The sequence below is a fragment of the Carettochelys insculpta genome, chromosome 6 (assembly GCF_033958435.1).
Source record: "Carettochelys insculpta isolate YL-2023 chromosome 6, ASM3395843v1, whole genome shotgun sequence".
Lineage (NCBI taxonomy): Eukaryota > Metazoa > Chordata > Testudines > Carettochelyidae > Carettochelys > Carettochelys insculpta.
Genome location: NC_134142.1, coordinates 15562894 through 15580849, shown reverse-complemented (window position 1 = coordinate 15580849; position 17956 = coordinate 15562894). Strand labels below are relative to the sequence as shown.

At 44.3% G+C, this 17956-nt stretch overlaps 1 protein-coding gene across 1 annotated transcript in view; it reads left to right on the top strand.

Moving 5' to 3' along the window:
• The window catches only part of KCNH5 (potassium voltage-gated channel subfamily H member 5), a 234387-nt gene extending 216648 nt beyond the window's left edge, over window positions 1–17739 (top strand). Inside the window, exon 11 of the mRNA XM_074998679.1 lies at window positions 16663–17739. Within this exon, the coding sequence (XP_074854780.1) occupies window positions 16663–17607 (945 nt within the window). The 3' untranslated portion in view covers window positions 17608–17739. The remainder of the gene's footprint in view (window positions 1–16662) is intronic.
• The last annotated feature ends 217 nt before the right edge of the window (window positions 17740–17956 follow it).

Here is a 17956-nt window from a genome sequence, read left to right as displayed (position 1 = left end):
AGTGGGGTGGGAAGAGGCAGCGAGGCAGGAGCGAGAATAGGCAGGGCAAAGATGCAGCCTTGCAGGAAGGGGTGGAGCTGGGAGGGGAGCAGTTGGCGTGGGGGTGTGCTACGTTCCTCCCTGCAGCCCCTCAGGGCAGCACAGACATGCACTCTGTTACTCTGGGTTGAGCCTAATATCTAGCTCCGGTCCTATGTGAGGATTGAAGCATTCAGGTGTGCGGGAGTCCAGCTTTCCGGGCACCAGCCTCCTGTGCTTGGCTGCTAGACGAGAGGTTAAAATAACAGTGACCGTTTTGTATGTTGAGTTTCCATCTCACTGTCCATGCTCACGTTGGAGAGACTGTCACTTTGTGTGAGGCTGCTGTGGAAAGCCGGTCAAACCACTGCTGTTTTCTTGATAAGGGGGAAACTGGAAGAGTGTTCCTAGAAAGATGGGGTTAGGGGGAAAGATCATATCCATACCTTTCCCTAGGCAGATTCAGTGCCCTCGTTTCAGAACCTTTTCAAACCTCATCGCTATCTGAGGTGCAAGGAATACTTCATCAACACGCCTTCAGAACTACAACCCCAGAGTACAGCAGGCATCAAATGCAACCGTTATAACTTTTTTTTTTAAAAGTGTGGCTAATTTTCCACAGGCGATGAAAGGGAGAAATGCATATTGTCAGATGTCAGCCACATTGCTGAGGTGCAGAGAGCGTGGTGATGGGTATGGCATTGAAATCAAAACTGAACAGAAGGGCCAGTGATTAAAAGTGTGCTTTGCACTCATCTGCGGTTTGCATTTCTCTGGAAAGTAAAACGAGCTACAATAAAATCAAATGAATTTTCCTGACAGGGTGCAAATTGCAAAGGATGTCACTTGAAATGAGGTTGATTTGATGGCTAAATACATGCGGCATGATACATTCCTATCCTCAGAAAATGAGCGTACTGTAGCTGAAGGAACTTCGTGTTACCCAGAAGTATGGGGAGAAGAGAGGATAGTTTTGTTCCCTAATTTAACAGCATAGCATACCCCTAATTAACTCTGTTTGAATGTCACTTTTAGGATCCCAGGCCCATTCCTCCAGATAAAGCCCAATTATCCTTACCTGCACCCAGTGTAGATATTTGGGTATAAAATGATGCTGTTCTGATATGATAGTACAGGTTGAACCTCTCTTGTTTGGCACTATCTAGTCCAGCAACATCCATAATCCAGCATGAATTTAGTTAGCTGGATGACTACTTACCATAGTTATGACCAAGTTTCCTGTGGTCCCATAAAGTTTGTTTACAGCCACCCATCCTGGCTCTCAGTGTTCTGTGCTGTTATTTAGCTCTAATTTACCCATAAATGTCTTCTAAGAGCCCAGTAAGCAGTGGGAGTGTTGGTAACGTGCTAGACAAAACTGACTTCTCTTGATTCAGCAAATTCTCTTTCAGCACTGACCAGGTCCGGAGGATACTGGACGAGAGAGTTTCAACCTGTATTTTGCATCCATCTTGCACTGGTCTAAGTCCACGGTTTGCAACCTTTAGGGCTACAGAACCTTGATTGCCTGTTGCAGCCCAATAAATAGCCTGAGTTCAGAAAACACCTGGTTGCTAAATATTCCATACATTCATGTAGTAATTTACTAAGTACTTAATGCATACGCCATATGTACAGTAGCCGGGCTCCTGCAGCTCCTGCAGAGCTCAGCTCCCTGCTCTAGGTTTTGTGACCTCTGTGGGTGCAGCACCACTTAGGGTTGGCTCATCTCCATGGCAGGAGGCAGGTAAACTCATTTTGTGTGAGTGGTGTCATGATCTGTTGCACGGAGTCACAATGCCACTGACTCAGATTGGGTCTGGTCAGTCCCTCTGTCATCATGTTGGAAGGGCAGCAGGGCCAACCTTAAGTGGTGTGACCTCACGCACCAAATGAAAATGTCTGGAGCACAGTGCCAACCCCAGCCAGTCTCATGGGGCTGTTGCTTCAGTTGTTACTGTGGAATGAGTTCTGCATCCTCTCCAAGTCACCCCTATCTTGGTGGGGGTAGGGGAGGCAGAACCCAACTTCCTCTGCTCCAGGGTCTCCCACAGGATCCTTTGATGCATTCCAGTGACCCAGTTTTGGGTCATGACCCACAGATTGAGAAACTCTGGTCTGAGACTCAGCACCACATAGCATTGGTTTACACTGGTGTGTTAGCTCAAATTAGCTACACTCCACACCTCTTGGTGTAACCCAGCTTGAGTGTGAGCAGTGGTGCTGCAGAATTGCACTCAAGGTGTGTCCAGTGTTCCCTCTTGTTTTTCCACCTGCAGGTGGAATAAAATTTATGTGCACCCCAGCATGTGCAGACGTGCACCACCACTAAAAACACAGGCTGCCAGCTCTGGGCGGCTGTGGGTACACTGCTCGTCGGCTGGGCAGCACCTGAATCTCTCCTGGATGTCTGCCCAGGCTCACAGCTTATGGGGAATGCTGCAGTGTCCCCAGTGTCTACCAGCTGCAACATCAGCAGCATGTCAGCTTCAATCTAACTCCTTACTTAAATTTAAAACATCACTTAACTCAGCCTAGAGATTTTTTGTATCCATAGGATCTGGGTTGGGGACAGCACTCAAGTTTGCACCTTGAGCCTATAGAATTGGGCCCTTTTTCTTAAACTGAGTTCTCACTGAAGGGAAAACCTTTAACTGTATTTTAATTTAGTCTCTCAATCAGAATAAATGGTAATAGACAGAGAATTTAAAATAGCCCCTCCTTGCTATCAGCCAGTGGTCGACCTCTCTGGGATGTTAAATGCTTAGCAAAGCAGGGGATATGTGGGACTGAGATCAGAGCCCTCCTCTTCTTCAAGATAGAGGTGTTTTGAAATAGTTCAGCAGAAACTCAGATCTCCATTATGCTTATGGCAGACAGGGCCAAGTTTCCATCTAACCCTTCTTTAAAATGCTTGCCTGTTTTTTCAAGCAGATCAGCCTCATTTGCTCAGTCTGTGTGCTGGGATGTCACTCAGTAAATTCTGGTGGGTGCTATGAAAATTGATATCAGTACAGATTGGAAAGTGGCAGAAAAGTTTGCTTCAGATTTCTGATGGCTGCAGCACAGAGCAAGCAACCTGGATATGAGAATGTTGGGACCCTATTAACTGCCTGTAGTGCGACTATAGTTGACTTCTCTAGATTGGTCGCCTCAGTTCAGCACCCCCTCGTTCTTGTACAAGTTACAGAGAGGTACTTAGGGAGAACATATGTGCCGAGTGTTGCTGCAGGAATGAGATTAACACCTGACCTGCCAGTATATGATCTTAAATTAACCTGGAAAGGTGCCTTTCAAAGCCACAGTAAAAATTTGCTTTGCTGACATTTTCTTTATTGTTTTTGATAGAAACTCTCACACCTCTTACCAGTCCATTTCCTAATAGTTTATGACAAAACTACATAAATATGGTTTCTCTGCAGCAAAATTAAAATGTCCGTGGCAGGAAGCCTTTTTGTCTTGGCGTGCTAGAATATCTGTGAAATCAGGATCAATGAAAATTTGCAAAAAGACTATTATTTACAGCTTTCAAGCATTCAGCAGACTGAGTCTCCTTTTCCTCCTAAATTCAGCATGAAATTCAGCATGAAAGATTGTTCATGTAGCATTCCTATTCTGAGGATTAATTATTTGCACAATAATCAATCATTTTCATTGCACAGCCATATATAGTGATTTCTTCCCTCCATGCAAATGGAGCAATGTTTAAAAACGCAAAAATGCTGCTCTTGATACAGAAGGATAAAGCGGAATTTATTGGAGAGCAATGAAAACACTGGTTATAGTAATTTGTTTGTAAGGCTGAATTTCACAGCTAAGTAAAGCTATCTGAAGAGTACACCCTGCTGAAGAACAATAATGCCATCGTTTCCAGCAGTCCATTATACATCCCAGGAGTTTAAATTAATAGAGTGAGCTAAGCAGTCATAAAGATTTACAGCAGAGCAAACAGAGGGAAGCAGCCTCCAGCAGGAGCTTGAAATATGGGTGCAGCCTGTGTGCTAGGGAAGGCGTATCGGTAATACTGCACAGAAGTTTGCTTTTGACGCTTGTGGCTTTAGCGTGCCTTCATTTCTGCGTGTAAAGGCCAAGTCTGACCTATGGGTATCAGCAGCTGAGTCACAAAGAGGAGCAGAGCTACTGCCCTGTGCCTTCTGCTGCCGGGGAACCCAGCTAGCAGAGGCTTCTAAATGACCTGCCTATTCTGGGCCTGATCCATCCCATGTAGGAAGCCTTTCATTGATGTTAATGGAGGTTGAATCGTATTCTTAATGCTCTGCACTATCCTTTGCTGCTGTTTTGTTATTCTTTGTCTTTCTGCGTCTGCATTTTTTTGCTTGGGAACTAGCTTTTCTCATCCCTCCACCCCTTATGCATAGCCGGGCCAGAGGAAGAAGGGGCTGTAGGGACTGCAGGCCTTGAATAAGAGGAGCTCAGCAAAAATATCTCTGGGCTTGCAAAAGTGCAGATTTTTGTATGGAGCCCCTTTAGCCAGGGCTGCAGCTGCTAAGAGCCCTGAGTTCCAGCCTTTCCTGGCAGCCGAATGGCTTGTGTGCTGCTGTCCTAACCTCACAAGGCTGGAGCTGTGAGCGGTGGAAAGCTCCATCTACCTATTTACCTTGGCTGTGGGCTCCATTCCCACAACTCCAATTGGTGGAGAATGGGGCAATGAGGTGGAGAGAGCGGGGTGGTGGCAGGAAGGGGTGAGATGTGGGGGTTGGGCACACATACCCTGGGCCACTGCAACTCCCGGGCTGGATTGCCAAAATACGCTGGCTGTAGATGGCCCAGAGGCCATGAGTTTAAGACCCCTGCTCCCTGCCCTAAGGTGATCAAACGTTTTTTCAGAATTAAAAAATCCATTGTAGGCTGGAAGACTGTGCATGGTGTGCCGCATTTCCTGGCACGGCAAATGTCCCCAAATACCAGCTTCTGTACTGTGGAAGCTAAGGCCTAGTTTTGTAGCAACAGCTGCTTTTAACATACAGTTGACATGGGATATCAATCTGATGGCAGCTGTAGGAGTTAGGGCAGTGGTGGGCGGAAGACACTCTGAGAAGTTGGAAAGCAATTGAGGGCTGCACTCTTCCGTGATGTTAGTGGAGGAGGAGCAGGGTCTGGGATAAGGGTTGGGGCAGAGGAGGGCTTGGGACTAGTACTGGGATGTGTGGGGAGGTGGGGTCTGGGAGGTAGTTGGGTGAAGGAGGTGGTTGTGATCTGGGGCAGGGACTGGGGTGTTGGGGCTTGGGTTGTGACCTAAGGCAGGAGGGGGTTGTAACTGGGGCAGGAGGTTGGGGTGCAGGATCTGGGAGGTGGTATGCATGCAGGAGGGGGGCAGAGGGTTTAGGTTATGTGGGGCAAGGGGGAAGGGGGGAAAAAGGGTGTGGGTTATGTGGGGTAAGTGTGGAAGGGATAGAGGATTTGGGTTATGTGGGGGAATGGTGAAGGAGGGGGCAGAGGGTTTGGGTTATGTGCAGTAATGGTGAAAGAGAGGGGCAGAGGGTTTGGGTTATGTGGGGGTAGGGGGCAGAGGGTTGAGAGGAAGGAAGGTCTGGGGTGCCAGAACGGGCTCTGGGCAGGAGACTTACCTGGACGACTCCTAGACAGCAGCCCAGCTGATTCTCAGGCAGGCTGTCTGCCTGCTCAGCCATGCATGGGCTATGTCCTTTCTGAATAGCTGTGAGCCTGAGGGCCAGAACCTCCCCACGTCTCCCCATTCTCACAGCTGTTGAAAAACAAACAGGGCCTCACAGTCACTTTTATGAGTGGTGTGCGGAGGCAGGGAGGCATGGAACCCAGCTGAGGCAACCTACTGTGTCTGTGGGCCGGATCTGGTGGCCTGGTGGGCCAGAGACAACCCATGGGCCTTATTTTTCCCAGTCATTGGTTAAGGACTCTTGAATTTTAATCCCAGTTCTGACACATACTGTTTCTTCAGCCTCGGAAAAATCACTTAGCTCTTCTGCTTCAATGTCCATATTTATAAAATGGTATAAGAAATAAAACTCATCTTCCTGGGTCAAGGGGGTGAGCTATGTCAGTGTGAGCATAGTATAGACACCGACAGAGTTAGATCTAACACTAGCATAGACCAAGGCTAAATCAGATTAAGGCCACTTTAATGCTGAATAGGGCCATGTTTACATGGTGCCCTATCCTCGAAATAGGCTATTTCGACATGTGGCACTGTCTAAAAAACACCACATGCCAAAATAAAGTGCTATTTCCAGGCATCCCTGTACTCCTTCAGCAATGAGATTTACAGGGATGTTGGAATAGCGTGCACGTTATCTGGAAAACAGTTTTGAGACAATGGGTGCATTTCTTAGATGCTGGGAGTTGTTATGGGATTCTGCCATTCCCAAAATAGTGCCCGCCATATAGACATAGCCTAAGTGTCCACACAGAGGTTTAATGCAGTTTAATTAGTCCACTTTAAAAGATCATTTGGATTAACTTTTGTGAGTATCCCCATGTAGACATGTCCTTAGTCTATCTGTATCTCAGTTCCCCATGTACAAAAATGGGGATAATTGAACTTCCATACCTCACAGAGATGTTTGAGAATGAATATTTGAGTACTGCTAATGGCCCTCACTTGGCATGTCTAGATTAGTAAATAGGTTTATACTTCATATTTCTTACTTCAAACACAGGAATGACATATGCACACAAATGAAATATACACATTCAGAAGAATATAACTTTTCAAATGGTATGTTAAATTAATATTTTTCACAAAGCATGTCAGAGTTATGTCGTATTCCTATTCATAAGCACATTTCCATAAGAAAATGGGGGGGGAGAAACACCAAAGAAGTTATTACTTGGCCTGTCTTTTTAAAACTTATTGTAAGCCATATTTCCACTCATTTAATTCGTTCGTCTGTTCTATCTCCCAAACTGCCTTATTCTGTGCCCTTTCTAAAGGTACATCTACACTTACCAGGAGATCGACCCAATCAGGTTCGATTGTCCAGGGTTCGATTTCGTGTGCCTAGTGGAGGCATGCGAAATCAAACTTTCAGGGGTCAACTGTACTCCTCATTCTCGTGAGGAGTAAGGGAGGTTGACAGGAGAGTTTCTCCCGTTGACCTTCTTCAGTGAGGACAGCCAGGTAAGTTGATTGTAGACATATGAGTTCCAGCAATGCGATTGCCGTAACTGGATGTGATTGCCGTACTTGGAATTGTGTATCTAGGATCAACTTTAAGGTCTAGTGTAGACCTGCCCTTTGTGTATCAAGTATCGGAGGTGTAGCCGTGTTAGTCTGGATCTGTAACAGCAACGAAGGATCCTGTGACACCTTATAGACTAACAGAAAAGTTTTGAGCATGAGCTTTCGTGAGCACAGACGTGAGCATCTGATTAAGTGAGTCTGCGCTCACGAAAGCTCATGCTCAAAACTTTTCTGTTAGTCTGTAAGGTGCCACAGGATCCTTCGTTGTTGTATATCAAGGTGACCTTTGGGGATACTTTTGACAATGGTGGTACTCAAATCTACTGGGATGGAGGGAATAGCTATTGACAAAGCATATTGAAACAAGGGAGAAGGACAAAGGTACATTTCCAAGTGGTAAACAAGGCTACCGGTTCATAGGTAGGGCAGAATGTCTGGAGAGTGGAGAACTTCTGTATGCCTCCGGCTCAAACTATTCTTCCCATCCTTCATTCCTGCCTCAGACTTCAAGGTTTGTAATTAGGTTTGGTTACACCGCACTCTACCTGCTGTGAATGGCTGTGCATCAGACGTCAATATTGCTCAGTGTTGGTCCCAGCTGGTAGAGTGTCCGTTTGGAATAGGCCCAGTATTGGGTTGAATTATTGTTCAGAGTGAATTACCTTTCATTACAGGAGAGGCTGAAAGACAGATCAGGGTTTAGATATGCATGGAGAATCTCAGGTTACTGCTATTTGTATTGTTCCTGCCCTGCAGATAAACAAAACCCTTCAGTTTTGAGGGCTGACAGTCAATTAACCTTTATTTAACCTTCACTAGCACAATAGCCAACCTCTACCCCCGTGCAACCCCACAAATAACCCTTCAAAATAAATACATCAAAGGAAAGGAAAGCAGCAGCCCTATTTCACAGCACAGCTTTGTGTCACAGGGCACACAGCCACAGTCCCTCACATAAACAAAATGAATTCTGACACTGAATTCCCATCACATTAAGAGGTTTAGCGCTTGCCATGAAAAAGAAGTATGTTTTCTTATCCTGGGAGAAGCACTGTACATAGAGATTAATTTGGTTTCTTTCAACAAAGTTCCACTGGGGTCAGCTTCTGTTTCCACTGCTTGCATTTGGAAATGTCTGTGTGTAGCCAAGTTTTGGGGTAAGAAGAACTAGCTGTCCTGGCCTAATTGTTTCAAGTAAGTGTGTCACCATTTTCCAAGGAATTTCAGCTTGCAAGGTCTATGTACAGGTTGAATCTCTCTTCTCAAGCACCCTTGGGACCTGACCAGAGAATTTGCCAGACCACAGGAGGCCAATATTGTCTAGCAGCACTACTGACACTTCCAGTGTTTATTGGACTCCTAGAAGATGCTTATGGGTGAACTACAGTTAAATCACAGCCCAGAACACTGAGAACCAGGACTCATGGTTGTAAGCAAACTTTATGGGAGCACAGGAAACGTGGCCACAACCATAATAAGTGGTTGTCTGGCTAATTAAAGTTATGCCAGACCACAGAGGGTGCCAGACAAGAGAGTGCTGGACTAGAGAGGTTCAACCTGTAGTGTTGTGAATTTGTAATATTTCTGTTACAGGACTATCTAGCATCCTCGTTGTGCTGGGTGTGGTATTCAGAAGGATAGCTTGCTGTCTAAATAGGCAAGAGGAGCATATGTAGAATGGGAATTAGCAGGTGAAAATGTTTGTCCAAGGTTATGCAGTAGTTCAGAGGCAAAGCCAGGAATAGGACCTAGGTCTCTTGACTCCCTATCCAGTGGCTTATCCACTGACTCCAGCGCTTCTCGAGGTTCTGCCAAGATACAGGTTTCAGGATCAAGTTTTAACAGAGACAGAAGTAGACAGAAGTGTGTGTGCACATACATCCACTTTCATGCACCAAGCAGGATTTTTCTTGCGTGGAGGTGAGTGTAGGTGTGCTCCTTATGTACAGTCATTTGATACATGTGGGCTTCTAACTTCTTGATTTCTAAGCTTCCCGGGCATCTGACATTCAAGTGGTGTAAGTTCAGTATTCTTCCCCCTTTGACTGAGCTTTGGCTCTTGCCAGGGGTTCATCACTTCACAGAGGCTCACGGGAAGTAGAAATATGGAGTTGAATGTACTAAAGCCTAAAACTCCACCCTACCCCTTAGTAGGCTTGACAAGGCAGCTGAGGTGAATAGCCTATAAAGTCAGTAGTGATGTTAGCTCATCAGATTGGCCCTTTTGTACCTCTGAGACCACCAGTGCCCTCACACTAACCCTGACAATCAAAATTAGATCCAAGTACTGTAAACCACAATGACTGTGTTTCTACAGCATTTGGCACAATAGGCGCCTCGTTCTGGTCATTGCTTCTTAGAAGGGCTACAGTGCCAGTAATAAAGAATAATTATTTTCCTGTGAGTGCTGAACTTCTAATTACTGCCATCTGGAGTTATCCCTTTGTAACCAACTTTGAGGGTGCACAGTCTCTTTTCTTTTGATCCTATTAAATACTTAGTGAAAGTTTAGATCTGTAACAACCCTTGAATTTTCCCACAGGACCATTATGTTTTAAAGAAGGGCAAGTTGAAAAACATACAGCTCAGTGCGAGAGGAATGATGGCGAACAATACATTGCTTGTACGTGTGCAGCCACAGAAGGTTTTTAACTGTGGCCTATCTAGACAGCAGCTTTTCTATTATCTACAGGCATATCACCTTATGGCGTGATCTCATCAGAGTTCACACAATAAGCAGGGTTGGGCAAGTGTGATGGATGGATGGGACATCTCAACTAATGCCTGATTGTTGCAGGAAGTAGTGTTAATGGTTGAGTAGGTTTCATTCTTTCCTCTGAATTAATATCATACAAACGGACTGTTGACAGGGCTGTTTTTATCTGTAAACCTGAAGTCCTGATCAGTGTAGCCTTCCCGCATCTTGTAGCAATTCTCAAAGAATTAATTCTGGTGTCCTGGCCAAATTGCATCTAAGGGAATTTGCATTCTCTTTAACTATAATTCTACCTGATCTTCCAAGTAGCTATAGTATGTTTAGTTTCCCAGCCCATATTGTTGTTCTGTTGTGAACTATCTATACAGATGTTACATATCACCCCAGAGCTGGCTCTATGCAGCGTAGTTTGTAGATCAATTTAATGTATGCAAAGCATTTAGAATACTTTGGGGGTAAAACACTATATAAATTTGCCTTTAAACATCTACTGTCAATATTATCAGTAGTCTTTCCTTTTTTAGGAAGCGGTAATTTCAGTAAGCATGCTGCATTTCAATAGTGATGCTACTTTCTTTTTTTTCTTTTTCTTGTGGTCCATCTGAGCAAATTTAAAATCTAAAATGCATTAGTGATAGAAGAGATTCACTTACTTCAATTGCCGTTTAAAAATAACACTATAATACAGTGTCTGTGACCATTCTGCAAGTCAGCATTTTTCAAAGGTTGGCATTGCGAGAACATTTCCTCACAGCTGATTTCAAGCCTGGGGTAGGAACGCAAGAATGTTTCTCCTAGCTACAAATTTCTCTCTCTCTCTGTGTCCCTCTCACACACAATCTGTCTCGCGTGCTCTCTCTGCAGTGTCACCCCACTCCACACACACCTTCTTTTGATCATAAAGACCAGTTTACATGCTACCGGACCAACAATGTAGTGCCCTCTCTAGCTGACTCTTGTAAAATTTGAGACTAGCTTTGATTGATATTAGATTTGTTGTAGGGTCATGTACCACATCCCTGTGGCTGAGGATAAGAGCGATCCCAAAGACGGGGGCCATGGGTGCTTGGGCAGAGGAAATGAAGAAATAAGAAATAGTTCATGCCAGTGCTAATTTTGCTGAGACATGAAAGGGCCTAAATATTTGGAGGGATCGTTATCTGAAGAAGGCACAAAATAGCTTGACACCCACATGCCATAACTGTGATTATATCTGTCTTTCCTCCCACATAGACTGTACGTTTCAGAATTGTGCTGAGCTAGGTCCTCAGGTGATGTAAACTGGCATGACTCCATTGAAATCTGTTTACCTGTGCCAGTTTGCATCTGAGGATACAGCCTGCAGTTCTGTGTTGAAGGCCTCTCCCTTTTAAACACATTGCCTAGAAATAACAATACAGTAGATCCCCCACTTACACAGAGGTTGCATTCATGCGCAACCCTGCGTTAGTTAAATTTCGTGTTACTTGGGGTTAGTCAGGAAACTGACCAGTGCAGCAACACTGGACAGTTTCCTGTCTTCTGTGAGCGTCAGGGAGCTGGAGCCTGGCTGCATGGGAAAAGTTCTAACATTAGTACCAATGACTCTTGATTGTCCCTGGGCAGTGATAGGTAGTTGAAGCTGCACCTGCACATAGAGTGAGCCCTGAAAACTCTTACCTATGGCCAGAAGGTGACAGCCCTTCCCTGTGTGGCTGTGCCAGGGCTCCCATAGCAGCAGTCCTTGGCGAACTTGGGAATTACTCCCTACTTCACAGCAAAATGCTGAAAAGGAGCGGAAGGGGGCAGGAAGGACAAATGGGATGATGACTCCTTGCACAAACCACACAGCAGGGCTACTACCTCTATCAGAACAGTGGATGAAGCAGATTGCTCATCCCCTGTAATCACAGAGGAGCCCTTTGGGAATTATTGTTATAGTTTGGGGTAAGCAAGCCCTGCCACGTATGCCAAGAGTGTCACACAAGCAGATTTTCATCGGCACATGAGATGGGACCTCAACCCCTCCCCTCTACCCCCATTCGGTCAGGATCTTGCTCAAAGCCATGCCACCAATGGATTAACAAAAGACCAGCTAGTGCTACCAACCATCACCTAAATGGTAAAGCTCTGCAGCTTAATTTATTTATGAATGAAGCTGTTGTAAGTAGGACTGTTAGTGACTTTAAAAGCTGTCACCAGTGCTCAGCTTGTACATAGGGGTCAAAAGGTCAAAATTTGGCTCTCCACCTGAGAGAGGTTGCTGACCCCTGTCATGGATATCAGTAGCAAAGGATACCACCACCCACTGGTTAACAGTATAGTCCTTTATTAAATCCAATGGCCAAATGATATCTATGCAATTGCTCTAAACATGTCTAAGCCCTAAGAAAATTAAAAACAGAAGTCCTGTGGCACTTTATAGACAGACAGATGTTTTGGAACATAAGCTTTCGTGGGCAAAAACCCACTTTGACAGATGCATGAGTGCGGTATTCCAGAGGAGGATTTAAATATATGGACTTATGAAAGGGAGGGAGTCCCAGTCAAGATGAGGGCCAGAGTTGACAAGGTCAGTTCAGTCCCAGAGGATGTGGCCCATTATCAGCAGTTAATGTGGAGTTGTGAACATCAAGAGAGGAGAAATCAGGTCAATTCAGTCAGGGAGGATATGGCCCATTATCAGTAGCTTATGTGGAGGTGTGAACATCAGGAGCAGAGACACTGCTTTTGTAACTGGCCAGCCACTCCCAGTCTCTGTTCAATCCTTGGTTGATGGTGTCCAATTTGCAAATGAATTGCAGCTCTGCAGTTTCTCTTTGGAGTCAGTTTGAAGTTCTTTTGTTGGGGGATGGCTACTTTTAAATCTATTATTGAGTGTCGAGGGAGATTGAAGTGTTCTCCTATAGGTTTTTATATGTTACCGATCCTGATATCTGATTTGTGACCATTTATTCCATGTGGTAAGAAAAATTCTAATTCCTAAAAGATGAGCCCTAGGGGCAACCCACTCATGCTGGCAGGTTCCTGTATGATCAGGTAGGATGTGGTCACTATCTTTAGCAATCCTAACGCTTATACAGTATAATAAACAAGCAATGTTATAGTGTTTATTATCCTTGTGGTTGAAAGCTCTGGATGGTTCAGGATTGCCCCTTTTTCTTGGCCTTGGCGCAAATAACAGCAGGTTGTTGGTCCCTTCCTTTTAAATTATTGTGAATTTATGTATGGCAAACGTGGTATTTTATTTTCGCACATAGGTCCATATTTGAAGATAATGCTGGCATGTTAGTGTCTATAGGTTTATTACACTGTAAGACATCTTGTCTTTATCTAGGAAAGCTGGGTTTGATAGTGAGAGGTCCTTCTTTTTTATTAGCCACATTTTAAGTTTAGCATCCTCCCCCAATCTGTTATATTTTGTAAAATGTTTGAACCCTTTTTCTTGTTCTGGCAAGGACTTACTACATTTTCTTAGTTGCCCCAGTTCCAGCAGCTATGAATACCATTGAGTAAGAGCAGCACAGGCACAAGAATCGACACTTGTTTGATTACCATGCAGGAGGTGCAGAGCCATTGAACCAAACGGTACGCTGTATATGATGGAAGCTGCTTCCAGCCAAGGGAGGCAGCAGCCTCCTCCCCACCTCCACTCCTCGTTCCAGCAGCTATGAATACCATTGAGTAAGAGCAGCACAGGCACAAGAATCGACACCGCAGTTCTCCTCCTGGGACCCACCCTTGCACAAAACAGTGGCATAACTGGTACAGTCTAGATGGGATGGGGAAGGAAACTACCCCTTTGAATAGCTCACCAGTCAGCAACTGGCCTTGGCGCTCAACTGTGCGTTCAGTGTTTGTGGTCAGGGAAAGGTGCATATGTTCTACCTAAGCAGAAGCTCTCCCTTGGAAAAAATAATGAACCCTCGGTATCATCATTTAGAGACAGTAGCTTCAGTTAGTGTGATTACTTCCCCCTTTAATCCGTGGCAGCTTCTATTGAATGTATTTTCTGTCCCCTGTGGTTTGCATGACAGGTGTGTGACTACTGCAAGAGGGCAGGCACTAATCAAAGGCAGCTTCTAATGAAGATATGAACATATTGCATCTAGGTCAGAAGGAGGCATCTTCCAGAAGTCCCCACCTTTCAAACTGAGCTTATAACAAACATAGTAACAGAGAGGTAGCTATGTTAGTCTGTTCTCCAACAAAACAAAACATCAGAAATGTAGCACTTTCAAGACTAACAAAATGATTTATTCGGTGATGAGCTTTCGTGGGACAGACCCACTTCTTCAGATTGTTATTTGATCTTGTTTGATCTGAAGAAGTGAGTCTGTCCCACGAAAGCTCATCACCGAATAAATCATTTTGTTAGCCTTTAACGTGCTACATTTCTGCTGCTTTGTTTTGTTATAATAAACATGTTCACTTCCTAAATTATTAGCAGCAGCTGCCTCTTCTAGGGGCCAGCAGGAATATATTTACTATATTTGAAAGGTTTGTATGAGACAGATGTGGGAGCTTTGATGTTGGTTTTGATTTCAGGTTATCTCAAGAGAGCTAAATCCATCCCTCCTGGAACTCCATTCCAGCCAATGCAATTAGTCTCATGTCTCAAGATAGTTTCATTTTATGTGAGGCTTGAAAAGAAATACATATTTGCATACGCATGCATATCTTGGAAGTATATATTTTAATATATGTAATTACTGCCACAAATGACTTATGATTTATTATTCCAGCCCTTGTTGGGGCTGAGCTCCCTCTCTCTCATGTCACCTTGTCCCACTCATTTCTTGTATTTCTTGGAATCTTTTCTTGGAAATCTTTTCTTGGAATCTTTTCTTGGAAAATTTCTTGAATTTGTGCTTAGATTGCGAGCTCGTTGGGAGCAGAGACTGTCTTCCGATTCGGGGCTGACCCATGACTAGGGCTCCGAGGCAATGCTCGAGACAAATAAGAATCACGGGAAAAAACCTGAGTTTTACTTTGTGAAGAAATGGAATCCATGGTGCACTCCAAATCTTTTTGGAAATGGCCCAGCTGAGTCATTTGATAGCAACATGGGCCCACACCACAGACTCCAGTACAAGGGTTTGCCGTGCAATACCTCATTCCAAAAGTGAAAGAGAACCCCAAATGAGCAGAATGGGAGTGAGGCATTTTAACGAAAACTGGCGGGCTTTGCGAAAAGTCACCCTTTGCTGGGATTGGTTTTGCTGTCTGGTTTGTAACAGTGCCTTGACTTGCTCAGTTCTGCACCTTTAGGGTAGGGGGCCACTCAACCACCTTGCATAAGCAAGTGCAATAAATTTCATCCATCCCGTTCTTGACTGGCTACTATTTGCCAAATCTGCTTTAGACCTGTTCATTTTGTGCCTGTCTATGACCCTCTCTCTGTGACTAAGTGGTTCCTTGATTGTGCCCGTTTTCTTGCTACCAGCATTAGCTGCTGCTAATGAGCCACATCCTCCATTACTGAGCTGACCTTGTCAACCTAGCCCACCTCTTGACTGGGACTCCCCTCCTTTTCATGAGCCTATAAATTTAGACACTCCTCTGGAACCCCCACTCATTAATCTGGCGAAGGTTCTCTGCCCAACAAAAGCTTATGCTCAAAAATATCTGTTAGTCTATAAGGTGCCACAGGACTTCTTGTTGTTTTTGAAGGTATAGACTAACTCAGCTACCTCTCTAATAACAGTTCTTGTTACTTCACTGATCACATTATTGATTCTTACTTAGCTCAGAGCACTTTCATTTGCCTCCCTGGTTCTCCTGCAATTCTCCAGTGTATCCACATTCTCATTCTTATGTCTCTTCTGTTTAGCTGTCCCTACAGAAGTCCAATTTTCTCCTAAAGCAACAAATAAAGGCCAGATAATCAGGTTGTTGAATGGTTTCATTACAAACCAATTCCGGAGCTTGAGCCTGGGACTCATTCTACCACAGAAGCTTGTAGCATGATCAGTGCTTAATTTTTGCCAGGACTTCCCCCAGCTGACCCCCAGCACCTCTAGGTTTGTCACGTCAGCTATGAAAGTAAAACATTACTTGAGCTTTGTCACTTAATTGTTTGACCCCAGTACCTCTATCATGGCATATTAAGCTGCAGGTATGATATTGTAATAAACTGTAAAATAATATACCTTAGTGTTTAGAAAAACCCTCAGTTTTCAATAACTTGATACCTTGAAAACGTAAGCATTTCAATGCGTAATCCTATGTTCCTGTCTCTGTTATCCTCATTGTCCTATGCTTCCTCCCTTATTTGTTTGTGTGTTTATTTTTTTACTGCCACTTGTCTTATATGAGGCTACGTTTACATTAGGCATTAAAGTCGATTGTAAATACACAATTCTAGCTATGGCAGCTGCATAGAATTGATGCAACTGCCATAGCTAGAATTGTTTATCTACAATCTACTTATCTGGTTGTCTTCAGAAAGGGAGGTGGATGTGAGAAACTCTCCCATCAACCTCCCTTACTCCTCACAATATTGAGGAGCACAGCAGTCAACTGCTAACCCCAGACAGTTTGATTTCATGCATCCCTACCAGGCCTGCAAAACCGAATCCTAGAAGATTGACCATGATTGGGTTGATCTTCCATGTAGCGAAGACATTCCCTTAGATGGGAAGGAGTCCAGAGCATAGACTTTTCTGATCAGGATTATACAGTTTCTGTATTTTCAAAGTCCAGTAGCCACAATTTGGTGTGCAAAATTCATTGTCTTCTCACCATGTTTTGGGTTTATCCCTCACAGATTATTTTCCGGAAAATCAGCGATGTCAAGAAGGAAGAAGAGGAGCGCCTTCGCCAGAAGAACGAAGTGACCCTGAGCATCCCGGTAGACCACCCTGTGAGAAAGCTCTTTCAGAAGTTCAAGCAGCAGAAGGAGATGCGGAATCAAGGCACAACTCACATCGACTCCGAGAGGAACCAGCTTCAAGTGGAGAGCCGCAGCATGCAAAACGGGGCCGCCATCACTGGCACAAGTGTGGTCACTGTTTCTCAGATCACACCCATCCAAACGTCCTTGGCTTATGTAAAAACCAGTGAGACAATCAAGCAGAACAACAGGGATGCAATGGAGCTTAAGCCAAATGGCAACACTGAAAAATGCCTCAAAGTAAACAGCCCCATCAAGATGAAAAATGGGAACGGGAAAGGGTGGCTTCGGCTAAAGAACAATATGGGAGCCCAAGAAGAGAAGAAAGAAGACTGGAATAATGTCACAAAGGCAGAGTCAATGGGGCTGTTGTCTGATGACCCCAAGTGCAACGACTCAGAGAACAGTGTAACTAAAAATTCATTGAGGAAAACAGACTCTTGTGACAGTGGAATAACAAAAAGTGACCTTCGTTTGGATAAAGCTGGTGAGACTCGCAGCCCCCTGGAACACAGCCCTATCCAAGCTGATGCAAAACACCCCTTTTACCCCATCCCTGAGCAGGCCTTACAGACCACGCTACAGGAAGTCAAACATGAACTCAAAGAGGATATCCAGTTACTAAGCAGCAGGATGACTGCCCTTGAGAAACAGGTGGCAGAGATTTTAAAAATATTGTCTGAAAAGAACGCGTCCCAGACCTCCTCCCCCAAGTCCCATTTATCACCCCAATTGCCCCCCCAAATACCTTGTCAGGATATTTTTAGCGTTTCAAGGCCTGCATCACCTGAATCAGAAAAAGATGAAATCCACTTTTAACATACACCAATGTGTATACATGTATACCGTATATATGCAACTGTGTATATATACCCGTATACATATATATGTGTGTGTATACAGTAAATATATATACATATATATTTTCACTTGCATTTGATCTGACTTGAACACAACAAGGATTTTGATATGTAAATATTGCATGTCCAGCTGGATTCTGGCCTGCCAAAGAAAATGATTATTGACATAGATATTGCTTGTATAATATGCAGTTGACTGCATGCACACTTTACATTTATTTATAATCTCTATTATGTAATAAAAGGATTACTTTTGTTTAACAAAGGCAATGTTACTATTTAAAGAGTCAGGGTCCAACTTGCTTATA